The 14,180-nt window shown below is 34.4% G+C and overlaps 1 protein-coding gene and 1 long non-coding RNA gene across 2 annotated transcripts; one reads left to right on the forward strand and one right to left on the reverse strand.

Moving 5' to 3' along the window:
• Positions 1-29: 29 nt before the first annotated feature.
• On the forward strand, positions 30-1,237 carry LOC120355646. Its single transcript, XR_005573700.1, has 2 exons — positions 30-508; positions 1,031-1,237. It is a non-coding gene; the product is annotated as an uncharacterized LOC120355646 (long non-coding RNA).
• Positions 1,238-2,136: 899 nt separating this feature from the next.
• On the reverse strand, positions 2,137-13,561 carry LOC111051016 (28S ribosomal protein S24, mitochondrial). The gene is made up of 3 exons (XM_022337423.2): positions 13,084-13,561; positions 10,349-10,523; positions 2,137-2,484 (listed from the first exon to the last, which is right to left on the reverse strand). Exons 1-3 carry the CDS (start codon positions 13,138-13,140, stop codon positions 2,195-2,197), a joined length of 522 nt encoding a protein of 173 aa, XP_022193115.1. The 5' UTR covers positions 13,141-13,561; the 3' UTR covers positions 2,137-2,194.
• Positions 13,562-14,180: the final 619 nt, after the last annotated feature.

Consider the following 14,180-nt stretch of genomic DNA (forward strand, 5'->3'; position numbering starts at 1 on the left):
AAAATGTGTACAGTGTACTAAAAGATACTTTACTGCAGTAATAAAAGCAGCAAATGTTATTGCTATTACTGTTAATGTTATTATTTGAATGCACCAAAACGACAAAAATATAAATAATAATATCTTATAGTTTTATTACAATGATAATAGTGCGCAAATGAAATTAATAAATTCTAAAAGGGATTTTCATTTCGCAAAATCTATGTATATTGGAATTCATAATCATTGTAGAATAAGTTTGACAAATCGCTTCTTCCATTTATTCATTAATTCTTCAGAAGTTTATAAAGACCACCGTTTTTTTCAATAATGGCTATTCAAATTGTATCGTGATTGGTTTACAGTTATCCGAGTATCATTTCAAAGATAAAGGACTTCTTCCAAAATGGCCTTTTTCAGAGGTGGCTTACATAATTGCTTCTGGCATTCTGTTCCACAGTCAAATGGTAATTCCGAATTGTACACCAAAGCAGTTTGTCAACTTGATGCATTCATTTTCTTATGGAAAGTAAGTAATATTGAATTATTGTAATATTGATATTCAATATTTTAGTACTGTGTGAACCTGTACGATTTTTCATTTGTTTATTATAATATTGTTAATGTAGTTACATCAAAACCAAATAACACAGTACTTATTAGAATGAATGAAGAATAAGATTCCTATCCAATCTCCTATTTGATTAAAGTTTATACTAGGCCCAATTAACAAGCCGCTACTCAATTCTACAAATAAATTATTTCAGTTCTAATAATAATATGACCTTTGATCTTATGATCTGACGTCTCATTAGAAACTCTGCTAATGGAATTTGGCATTGAAAGAAGATTAAGCTTTGCGCACATTGGTGCGGGGAATTTTTACGCCGTGGTTAAAATTGTGCCGCTGCACCTTTCTTAATACTCTTCTCACTATTGATTGACATTGATCGATAAACATAAATTTATAATGGAATATTTGATTTCGTACAATTAAAATTTTATATCGACATAAATTATATAAATAACTCTTCGATTATTGATTTTCCAGGTCCACTGAGATCAATAAGAGACTATGGGACTACATCGCAAAAAGCCAAGAGCTGAAAAAATTGGCATCCTTATGAAGGGAGCTGAGTCATATAACTGTGTGGATATTGGAAACATTATTTCGAGTGTTAAGTACATTGCAAACGACAAACGATTACATATTAAAACGGTATATTATTATGTGATAAATATATATTATACATTTTTTCTTTTGAATTATTCAATAATGATTCCTTCCCTGTCTCTAACATAATTCAATTGAGAAACACACCGGACATTCTGCTAAGGAAGCACAAGATATTCCAGTTACTGCGACTACTCCTTGGGTTATTTCCTTATCGAACAAGAATCCTTCGAAGTACTGACTTTTGAATTACTTAAACTTAGAATAATATACTATGTTAAAGCAAGGGTACTAGATGCCGTAAAAGATCTGGGTGTACTGGTCTTCAAAGTCCATTTGACAGCAGTTTCTTCTATAATTAGGAGGAATTGTTTTCTAGTAATTATCATAAGTTTGAGTCAAATTTTGCATGAATGAATTGATAGTCATATGGAATTAGTGTTTGAGGACTGATACAGTTCTGCTGCTGTACGATTAAGAACTACTGCAGTTCTCTATTACTGTTCACTAAAAGGTACAGTAAAGGACTACGTGCGGGGAGGTGAACTTTTACATAATACATGTATAAAATAAATCAAGAACTCTATTGAAAAATCCACATACCCCTTCCATAGGCGGTCAATGGATGATAAAAATGAAATGAAATGATTGATATGTGCATGAACACTAACTATTCCTTCAACCGAAATGGAATCAGCTCACTTGCAATCTATCAACTAGATCTTAACAGGTATACTAAATGGAAACGACTTGACAATGTCAAAACCACTGATAAAAAAACGATTTGAGACACTAGTTTCGGTTGTTAACCATTATCAATCTCTAGGAAACTAGAGTTTAGTCTACAAACCAGTAAGAATATCAAACTGTTTCAATAGATCAGTGGTTTTGACAATATAGTGTAGTTCTCATTTAATATAGATATTTGCCACATAACTTTCAAAACCAGAAACTCGTTTGGTACCTTAATAAAGAAAACTCGATTCATTAAAACTAAGCAATATTTTTAATAGATTAACAGACTACTTACAGGTACGGTCACTAAACATATTTGAAGATGACGGATTTTTTGTCCTCCACAGTTTGTAATTCCAGTTTAATTGGACACTGCAGCCAATAGGATAGAAGTTCTTCTGTGTAACCAATCAAGAAGTACATTTTCTGAGCCGATATCGCTCTTCGCAGTATTCCCGCAATCCTGATCATGTTATGCTGTCTTTTGATGATGATTTCCGAAACAAACAGATTGTGCCAGGTGCCAGTCATGAATCGTCTCATGAATTCGTCCTCAATGGCTGTTTCTGACGCTCGCAGGCCGCCCATCAGGTTGGCTGCAACCACAAAAATATAAATCAACAAACGACAAGAAACAGAAGAGAGAGAAGGTGCAGAAGAGAATGTAGTAGATAGTCGTTAAAAGAGGAAAGAAAAGGAAAACGTGAATAGCAATGAGAATACGATTGAAAATACTTTATGAAATCGGAGAAGAAAAAATATAACGAATGATAATAAAAAGTAAAAAACTGAAAATGAAGAATATTGGCGTTTGAAGTGGAAAAAAGGAGATGATAAAGACGTATCCAGCAAGTGGAAGAAAAAGAAAAGTGGTAGATAAAGACAAACAATAGAATCAGGAGGAAGCAGCAGATAGAAGAGATGATGGATGGAAGATAGAAGGGAAAGTAACAGTAGATGAACAAAATAAATCAAAATTTAGAGATATGGTAAAACTGAAGAATAAAATTAGGGGTGGATGAGAAGTGAGAAGTAAAATAAAAGAGAAAAAGGATAGAAGATTGAGAATCATATTGAAAAATTTTACTCATATGAATTTGCAAAGTCTATATGCAACTAATATGCAACTTGAGCTAATTTAACATTATTTAGATGAAGACAAAGCAAACCATATGAAATTGAACAATATCATATTGGTAGATATTGAAATGAACTAGAATTCAAAATGTGTACTATGATATGTTTATTTATGCAACACAAATACCATAAATAAAATTATAAACTAATATCTTCTACTGTAAAACTTCAATTCTTATTCTCATGCGATTAGACGAGTAGTATGGCAGATAGTTTTGATGGATATAAAGTCTCTGGACTCAAACATGAACGATTTCTGAAACGAATTCGATGCATCTGTCTCGCCTCTCTGAGTCAACATATTCACACGGTTATCTACTGTCTACTCTGACTTCTTTCCCAATTATGTATATTTGATGCAGAATTCGGATAATGCCATCATGGTCCTCCAATCAACTTCTAATGCTACAGTATACGATGGGTATTAACCCTAGTTTAAGGGAATAAAAATGTCCGATGGGCCTTCTCTGCTATGATTATCTTAAATTACAAACATCTAACTAGTTTCATGGATTTCTCGTCTAACTCTACATAAGATTGAAAAATAATTGGTCTTCTATGGCAACCAGAACTTGCCTTGACCTTCTCTATCACGCACATTGCATCTCCTTTCTGATAGATTGTCAGTCACTTACTTCTTCTGTCTTATGAAGCCTAAAGCAGGGAACCCACTATGCCGTCACCGTCAGGCGCCGTCCGGCACCGACCGTCACACCGTTGCGTACCGGAAACATTGCTTTGCATCGTTTTAAACGAACGGCAACCCACTATACCCGTCCGTCACCGGCCACGACCGTGTCCGTCAGTCACAATTGCTGTTTGGGGCAATCTTGCCGGATAGCCGGTCCGTTTTTTTATCATTTTTCCAGTCGACATTCAACTACAGTGCGGTCCACGTTATAATGTCAGTATTTGATCAACATTGGACTTGCTATCCTTGTCTATCATTTGACAAAGCAGATAGCGCTATACTTTTCTAGCTCCGCAAAGCTACCAGATCGTTATTTAACAATGTAGAAATATAATAATAATAATAATAATAATATAATAATAATAATAATAATAATTTGTTTATTTCACTGCATTTTTACAATAATTGGTAATACAAATACATACATTAAACATAATGGTTGAACATTACAATTGGTAATACAAATACATACCTTAAGCATAATAATTGAACATAGATAATAATATCAAGCATGTAACAGAAAAAAACACAGTGCATCCCTCTTTAGGCTAAACCTGCGATGAGGGATGTCTCGCTCTCTAGTTGAGTCAACTTAATTATAATACAATAACAATTTTGAGGTATCAAACAATAAAGTAAATTTTATACAATAATCAGTGTGCTTTTCACAAGATGGGATTACGAATCTTTAACAATAAATTACATTTGAATGAAGACAGCAAAAAAATGTAAATAATATTACACCTCTATTAAACGTTTTTCTTCATAGAAGCGATTAAGTCTATTCTTAAACAAATTGTAACTGGGTGCATCTGATATATCTGATTGCAGTTTATTGAAAAGTCGTGGTCCCTTAGCAAAAGCATGTAAGGAGGCCACTCTACTTCTTGTGAAGGGTTCTTTTAATTTATTAGCAAGATTTCGACGAGTGGAATATACATGTTCATCCATAACTGGAAACTCTGAACGTCTTAAATACACAAACTTCAAAAGATTTATTTCAAATAGGGTATCAACACTAAAAACGCCAAATTCTCTATACAATACTTCGGTTGGATATCTTATGGGTCTCTTTAAACATATTTTTATTATTCTTTTATAAAGAATTATGAGAGGTTGCAAAATTGAACTCCCACAACTTCCCCAGGATACAATACCATAGCAGATAATTGACTGTATCAGTGCCAAGAATACCATTCTTAATTGATAGATAGGAAGGACATTCCTTAATTGAACGAATTTATAAATTAATTTTCTAAGTTTTGAACAGATGTATGAAATGTGCGAGCTCCACCGTAAATGTACATCCAATACTACACCTAAATATTTTATTTCATTTTCTTTCTCTAATGTAGGACATCCACAGCTGTTGTATGGACTGGCACAATTTATATTATGTGATACTAGTTTACAGTCAGTATTATCTGGAGGCAATCCAGAGGACGACAATGAAAAGGGAAGAAATCTAGTTTTTTGAATATTCAAATGTAGGAGACTATTCTTTAACCAGGACTTGATAACATCAAAGCATTTATTAGCTCTCTGGAAGGTGATTGGCCAAGTTTCCCCCCAAACTATAGCAACTGTGTCATCCGCAAAAGAGTACAAGGAACAATTCCCTAGATTTATATTTAATAAATCATTTATGTATATTAAGAACAAAACTGGCCCAAGCACTGTTCCTTGTGGAACTCCAATATTCACATTTAATAGTCCACTTGTCTTTTTATCAAGCCTAACTTTTTGAGATGTGGATCATACTACGAGCTGAAGCGGAAAGCGGACGACAGAAAAGCATGGAGAGCTGCTGCCAACCAGCCCTACGGCTGTTAACCCAAGAGAGAGAGAGAACTTTTTGTCTTCTACAATTTAAATATGACTCAAAGAATGACAATGCAATACCTCTTATTCCTATTGCTTCCATTTTATCCATTAGAATTCTATGGTCAACTGTGTCAAATGCTTTTTGTAAATCCAGAAATATTCCTAAGCATTTGTCCCCATTATCTAATTTGCTCAAAATTTCTCTTGTTACTCTAAAAATTGCATCGGATGTACTCATACCTTTTCGAAATCCATATTGATTACTGAATAAAATGTTGTGTTTTTCCAAATAGGATACCAGCCTCGATTTTACACACTTTTCAATTACTTTGGATATACTTGAGAGTAGGGAGATAGGACGATAGTTACCAAGTTCAGTCCTACTACCACCCTTATAGAGAGGAATAACTGTAGCTATTTTCATTTCATCTGGAAAATACCCCTGTTGGAAGCAAAGATTTATAATATGCTTCAACGGGTCACATATTTCTGAAGAATTTTCTATCAGACATTTTGAATAGATTCCATCTACTCCCGGAGCAGTACCTTTTTTAAGCCCCAATATGTTATTTCTCACCTCACAGGCCGTAGCTGGATAAAAGAAAAACGACCTACAAAATGATCTATCGACCTTATACTGGATATGATTTGAATTTGAACCTGTCTCTTTGACCCTATTCGAAATTTTCTGTCCAACATCAATGAAAAATTTATTAAACTCTTCAGCCATTTGTTCACTTTCAGTGGATTTTACTACTCTACCATCAGGTATATTAATTTCTTGAATAACATTTTGGTCTCGAGATTTGGAATCAGTAGCGTCATTTATAGTTTTCCACACCTTTTTCAAGTCCTTACCGCAATTTACAAACTCATTTCTAAAGAAAATCTCCTTTGCAGAACGTATCAGTGCCTTCAAAATAGTGTTGTATTTCTTATAATAACGAACATTAATCGTGTTGAACGGCTGCTCCCTTATTTTAAGTGACATATTATTCCTTTTCCTGATACATTTCAATAACCCTTTAGTTATCCAAAGTTTCAATCGTTTCTTTCTATTACTACTTTTCTGCTTCGAAGATGAACACGAATTAAAAACATGTACTATTTTATCATAGAATCTGCTAAAAGCTACTTTAGCATCCTTTTCATAATAGACTCCATCCCATGACACTTCTTTAATTTTAATTTTAAACAGGAGGTCGTCAAAAAATAATGCATCATACTGAACAGGCTTCTTATTAGGCTCTAAACTACTATTTTTTATAAACTGAATTCGCCCCATAATAGCTTCATGATCTGTTATAGAGCAATTGTATATAGCTGGGTTCAATGTACATATCTTAGATTTGAGAAACAGATGATCAATACATGATTCACTATATAATGAATGTCTAGTGCAACCGTGTAAATAATTAGTATAACCATATTCCAAGAGCATATTCAAGTATTTATGACCTTTTTGGGTTAGATCATTACCCAAAATATCAATATTTGTATCTCCAATCAAGATTTTGTTTTCATAACAAGTTGTTTGACTAAGGAATATCTCCAAATCATCTAAAAAAGCCAAAGCGTCGGTATCATTAGGTGATCTATACAATGCTGTACAGCAAAACTCTACGTCTTCATATGTTATTTTAAAATTTAAAGAATTAGTATTACCAATATTTATATCCAGAATATCTCATTTTATTCCATGTTTAACATAAATTACTATTCCATCAGATTTATTAAATTTTTTTGGTTTCACAACCTTATTATAATTGTTCAACTCGAAACCAGAATCTTGTGATAGCCACGTCTCAGTGAGAACTATTAAATCATATTGCGCATCAACACTAGATAAAAATAAACACAATTCATCGAAGTTCTTATTAATACTTCTTATGTTCAAATGAAAAACTTTTAACGATATTGAATGAAAAAACGTTGCTATCTCGTTTAAATTTTTTAAATTAATTGTTTCACATCTGTCTATAAGATCAAGATCCTCTACTAAATCGCAAATTTCCATTGAAAATTAAATAGAAATATTAGCTGAATAGAAAAAACCCGTTTTTGTTTTAAACCTAGATTTTCTTGAGGTCCATCTCATTTTTCACTTGTATAGGCTTCTCACCTTCCTCCTTTCTTACAAGAATCTTACCATCTCTTATCCAAACAAACCGATATCCTTTCTGGGTCGCAAGTTTTTTCGTTTCTCTGAACAGTTCCATTGTGGTGGGGGTGAGATGCTGATAAGCGCACACACGACCTTCAGCAAGAGACCGACACAGCGTCTTCGTAGAAATCCCCACACCTCCATTATCTTCACTAGCAGCTTGTTTGAAATCGGCCAGCCAGTTTTCTTTGTCTTGTCTTCGAACGAATTTGAAGACAATCGGCTTGATTTGCTCTTTTCCCCGAGATGGTAGTCTATGTGCAGTACTCAGACCATTCGAAACAACAGGACTTTTAATAACAGAAGAAAGTTTATTGAATAATCTGGCAAGTAATATATAATCTGGCAAGGCAGAGAATCAGCAACTCTGTTCTCCTATCCTTTTCCACTGCCATTATAGCGTGGACTTCACTATATCAGTGAAGTCACATCGCCAGTGTTTTGTTGTAGTGCGCCTTTGTTCTGTGAGCGATGAGTACGGACGAAATGTTGATAGAGGCTATTAGGGAGTATCCCTTCCTGTATAATACTAGTGATAATAGTTATCACGACAACAGGAAGAAAGATAATGCTTGGCAGGAAATCTCAGAAAAGTTTGATAACATGTCAGGTAAGTTATTTACAAATATTATTCTGTAAGCGAAATTATGAAATCAAAGTTTTGGACGTTTGACAAATCACACGATGATGGGAAAGGGCTCAAATTAAAGGTCTTGATTCCAGGGAATCGGGAAAAGTTAGCAGTTGTCTTAAAAGTCAGTACATGCAGCGGCTATTACTAGCAATTCCTCATTTAATGAACTCTCCATCGCAACTGATGCATTTCTTCTGGTTAGCTCCGGTTTCTGATGGAGCTAACCAGACAGGCAAGTGGGTTATCGCCGGAAAAATGACGGTGAAGGCGGCGACTGACGGTGACGGTCGGTGCCGGACGGCGCCTGACGGTGACGGCATAGTGGGTTCCCTGCTTAAATCAAAAATCTGGTATGGCACACTCACACAACTTTCCTTGCAGTTAAGAAAACTAATCACCTAACGCTAGTGTTCACGCGCATCTCAAGTCCACTATTCAAAGATCTGAACCAGCTGGTGACAGGACAATAACACTGGAAACACACAAGGTCTGCTATCTCTTCTTAGTGAATGATATAATAGAATCAATAGTATTGCCAACAGTTTGCAATAATTGAATAATCACATTTTCTCGAATTTCGAGCTTATTTTCAATTTAAGGTGAAAGTGTTACTAAACATTAATTATAGAGATTTTCATGTTCAATCTTTTCCACTTGAATTTGTTTTGTTTAAATTGTATCTGAAGCTTGATAGTTGAGAATCTAGAATCAAACTTTGCATAGATGGGGCGGAGCTCCTGGAATTTTTACAGATAATATGGGACTTGTGGCAGTTGATAGAGCTAATCAATGACTATTTTAATAGGTATAAATTTGATCAAAATCGTTGGAGTCGTTTTCGAGAAAATCGCAAAAAAACTTGTTTTTGACAACATTTTCGCCCAAACCCCACGTTTTTGGATTCAGGGGACCTTGAAACGTATAGAAATTGAGGTACTTAATTTTTTCGGAAAGCAATACTTTCCTTACCTATGGTAATAGGGCAAGGAAAGTAAAAATTTTAATTCAATTTTAAAACTCTTATTTTCTCAACTTTAACTGATGATCATAGCCAAAATACTAGTTATCGAGAACAGTTTAAAATTCAAAGGGTGCACCTCAAGAGATAGGCTACAGTTCAGCTTAATAAGACTTCAACATGTTGCATGCTGGGGTATAATAGTAATAATATCGAGTGACCTGGCTGGCACAGGTCTGGTGTCAGAGTTTTTAGGTCTGCTGGGGTAAAGCAGTTGGATCTGGGTAATTTTGAATGCCAAGTCTTATTAATCAAGATGTACATTAATTCTTTAGCAATGATTTTTCTCAAATTTCATCTGCTTACTTGTTGTTGGGTTTAAGAGCAAGGCATCCAAATGAGTAAATTGATTGCGAATTAACGTGAGGTTTAAATCCAAAGTGCTATCTTAATCTATAAGGCCCAGTTGCACAAAAACCTGTTAAATGTTAATCATGATTAAACTCTACGAGAACCAATCATAGAAGGTTTTTCTGAGAAGAAGACTTCTCTGATTGCTGCTAGTGGCATTTAATCGGGATTAAAACTTAACAAACTTTTACGGTGCAACCGGGTGTTAGCGTTTTCAATGTTTATTATGTTATGTCGCTATCGATCCCACAAGTGTAAGTGTAATGAAGTATGGATAAAGAAGAATGTCTAAGGCTATAAAGATAGGGTATATATGGGTGACTCTAATCTTATAGAATACTATGAGATCAGAGACCTGATATCCAATAATTGAAAGTCCAACAAAATACTCTCAATTTCACTAAGTCCCTATTTTTCTGTATTTTTTGAATTATTGTTATTAAAGATGGAAGATTCAATGGAGAATATTTTAGAATGAGTCAATATCGCTGTTGAATCATGTAATATTAATGAAAACCACCATTTATGTGATAACACTTACTGATTAGAGGCCTACCTTTGAACTTGAGCATAAACTCAAATATAATACAAATCCATAACACATGCACATCATATAATAGAAATAAAGAGATTAGGCCTACTTGTATTCCATGAGTTCCATGATTTGAAATGACCAATTGCTTGTGGAGGCCAAGCCATTTCGTAAGTCAATGGTTTTTCTCTTCTCGGAGTCCGTTTATATCTACCAGCTTGAATCCTATGTACCACCGAAGTTGTGTGAATGCCTCTGTGAAGAAGTGTTGCTGATTGTATAACCTGTATCGAGTAAAAAAATAGAAATAGATTTTATTCAGTTGACTAGAACATAATTATGCCAACGACAAATATGATAATTATAGAATAGCCAGGTCAACCTGGAATTATTCAAGGCAGATGATAAGTAGAATAATAGTTCAGTTACTACATATATAAAGAGTTAGTAAATGAGGAAAAAAACAGAAACATGTTTAAAAAGTTGGATAATTTGAAACTCAACGGAAATAATAAAATAATAAGAGTTGGCCCTACCATGTGAGCAACCTCAACACAATCCCTCAAGTTGACAATATCAGAAGATACTCCTAATCCTATGTTTTAGAAAGTAGTGCACGGGTTGCCTACTTGACAAGTTTGAAACCATTTCACAAGACACATTCCTGTAGATCAGCTACTCAGAAATAACTCCTCAATATATGAAGACATCAGAGGTGCACGGGTTTTTCAAACAATGGGGGAGGTTTTTCAAAAAACACGGGAGGTTCAAAGAATGTGAACAGGAATTAAAAGTACCACTTCTTGTGTGATACGAGCAACTAATAGCACACCTTGAAGACATCAAACTTTTAGTTCATCAACATAGCTCAGGTCTTGACACAGAAACAACAATCTCAGAACTGTGCAATAATGAACATAGAATGAAAAAAAAATCATTTGGAATGAACTGTACTGTATTTGCTGAATAAGCTATCAAACTCTGTGGAAGGAATATATATCAAAAAAATATTTGCCGAGCAATTTAAAGTCATCGTTGAGATAAGCATTTTGCATTACGCAGTGTTACATTTAAAAGCTAAGGATAACTGGAAACATTAAACACTCATAGCTTTTGACACAATGATATTGATTGGATCTTCACGTACTACAGCTCATTCTTCGGCTCGTCAAGGCAGTTCAAAATGATATGCCCACTATGTACATACAGGAAAACTGGGATCAGCTTCACAGAAGAGGTGATATACATGCATAGGCCTACAATACCAGACATGCTGCCTCATTGGAGATACCTCGCAGAAGACTGGCTGAAACTTCCAACAGCTTCCCAATACAGGCTATATTTTTTTCAACAGTCTTCCCAAGGAGATACAAAGCAAACCTAACTCCAGGTTCTACGCAATTGTGGAAAACAAACTTATTGGAAGACTACCTACTCTACTCGGGGGAGTAAGGGAGCAGTCTCTTTTCTGCAGATCTTGCACCTTCACAACATGAATATCCTTGCAGTTTTCCTAAATGTATGTGACAAAAGTTTTTTGACACTGCCTATCTGGAGAACCCAGTCCTTGGCAACGACTCAAGTATTTAAAATAAATCATCAGCCAAAATCGGTCTTGTGAAATATTGTAAAATTCGGTCGAAAAATACGAAAACTTTCCTCGAGAGTACTTTAACTCTAATATTTCCATACATAAGAAATAAAAAATATCTATATTCAATGCTGTGTATCCTGGTGGCCTCAAATATGTATATAATTATAAGAAATAACATTTATGTAGGCTATTGATTGATATTGTAGAACTTTTTCAGTACGGTAGCGTATTGAAAACCACTTTTTTGATGTGAAATCCACTTTATTAAAATAAAATTTCAACAAGAAAAATGTGATTTCCAAATAGAATAACATCTAAAGCTAGAAATGGCGTAACTCTAGGTCCAGTGCCACTACACCTGTCATAAAATTTTTAATTCGGATCGTTTTAGTACCGTATGATATTTTGATCAAAAAAATTAAACGACGATTACTATTCTCTTCTAAATAAATGAAGTTTAACGCAGCATAATTTTGCATGCATTTAATTTTTAACCCTATACCGCGTCAGCGATGTTTTTTTAGACTATAGATAGGTCGATAAAGTACTAATCGATGTACTGACCTGATCCCTAACCCCTTCCAGCACATTATTGCCATTTAAAAGCATAAACCTAACCTCCTAACCTACCCTTTTACCTTTGAAACATTAATAAATAAACATACCTCAACCTGGACCCCAACCCTTTCCATCATATTGCAATCCCAATCCAAAAACCTAACCCTTTTACCTTTAGAATACTAAGGCCCGGTTGCACAAAAGCCGGTTAAATTTTAATGGTCCAGAAATGTGTGAAAGGATGAGTGCGAAATTAGAGGTGTGTGAAAAGAAGTCTTAAACAAAGTGATGTTAGTAAAACTAATTTTTTTTTCAATTTATGATGAGTAGCCGCCGTTTAATTTTTGTGATTAAAATATCATACTTAATTAATTCCAATCAAAAGTTTGATGACAGATATGATGGCATTAGACCTGGACTTTAGCCCTAGAAATAGCCTATAGTGAGGTCCACGTTATAATGGCAGTGGATAAAGATAGAAGAAAAACGATGCCGATTCTCTGCATTAATTAATTATATTTCTACACTGAAAAAAAAACATAATTGGCATCGTTGTGGGCCTATAAAAGGATAGTACCACCGGCTATGTGGAATGATAGACAAGGATAGCAAAACCAAAGTTGATCAAACACTGTCATAATAACATGGACCTCACTATAGCTGCTAATATCAATTCTATAAAAATAACTCACATTCCTAATAGAAGGCAGTAATTCAGCGCCTGCTGAAAAACCAGCAATAAGAGACATTCTGATAGTATTTCCAAATCAGATAAGTTATTTCAGAGGAAAATATAACTTTGAATAGAAGCTCTATAAAATCTCATAATAGTAGACAGATATAACCTAAAAACATGAGAAGTAAGAACTAAGAAGTGAGTGAGAGAGAACCTTAGACCAGTTATAGAATAGACACGCTGGGAAGTCTAAACTCTTTAGACAACATCTACTGCCACATCGCGACGTCATCATCGGATAGAAAACTTTTCTTTAGTTTGTTTACAATGTTTCCTGTAGCAGATTAATTTTTGTCTATTCCAGATAAAAGTAGATTATTATTCATGAAAATGGACATAAACTGCTATGAAAAACAATGTAAACAAACTCTACAGAAAAGTTTTCTATCCGATGTTGGCTTCATCGACTTTCAGTACAAATATAGAATGGGGCGTGTCTACTCTATAACTAGTCTAAGGTGAGAACATGAACATAACAATGTGTACGTTCTGTGTACAGTAAATTGTTCCAGTTCCAATCGTAAATTGTTCCATCACGTGACTATAATGAGGTCCACGTTATAATGGCATTAGATAAAGATGGGAGAATAGCGATGCCGATTCTCTGTATCAATTAATTTCTACACTGTCAAAAACATAATTGGCATCATTGTGGACCTAGAAAAGTATAGTACCACCGGCTTTGTCGAATGATAGACAAGGATAGCAAAACCAAAGTTGATCAAGTATTGTCATTATAACGTGGACCTCACTATAGTGCAAAATGTTCCCATGGAACGCCATTTCAAAATCGTTGGTTCAAGCTTTTGGCGCGCACATATAAAGTTGATTTACACTAAGCTGTGTCGTTGACTAGCTGCGTGAATAAAGAAAGGCTGTTTTACAAACCTACCGTCTAGAAAAGTGTAAATTTCTTTTATTCCATTTTTCTCAAATTTTCTATCGAGAAAAATTCATTTAATGAATTTTTATCAAACATCATATTGTTGGTTATGGATTCTTTGCTATGCTATGCTATCAGCGCATGCGCAGAGAAGCAAGCAGACTACAATA

This window comes from Nilaparvata lugens, unplaced genomic scaffold (assembly GCF_014356525.2).
Source record: "Nilaparvata lugens isolate BPH unplaced genomic scaffold, ASM1435652v1 scaffold3864, whole genome shotgun sequence".
NCBI classification, from domain to species: domain Eukaryota; kingdom Metazoa; phylum Arthropoda; class Insecta; order Hemiptera; family Delphacidae; genus Nilaparvata; species Nilaparvata lugens.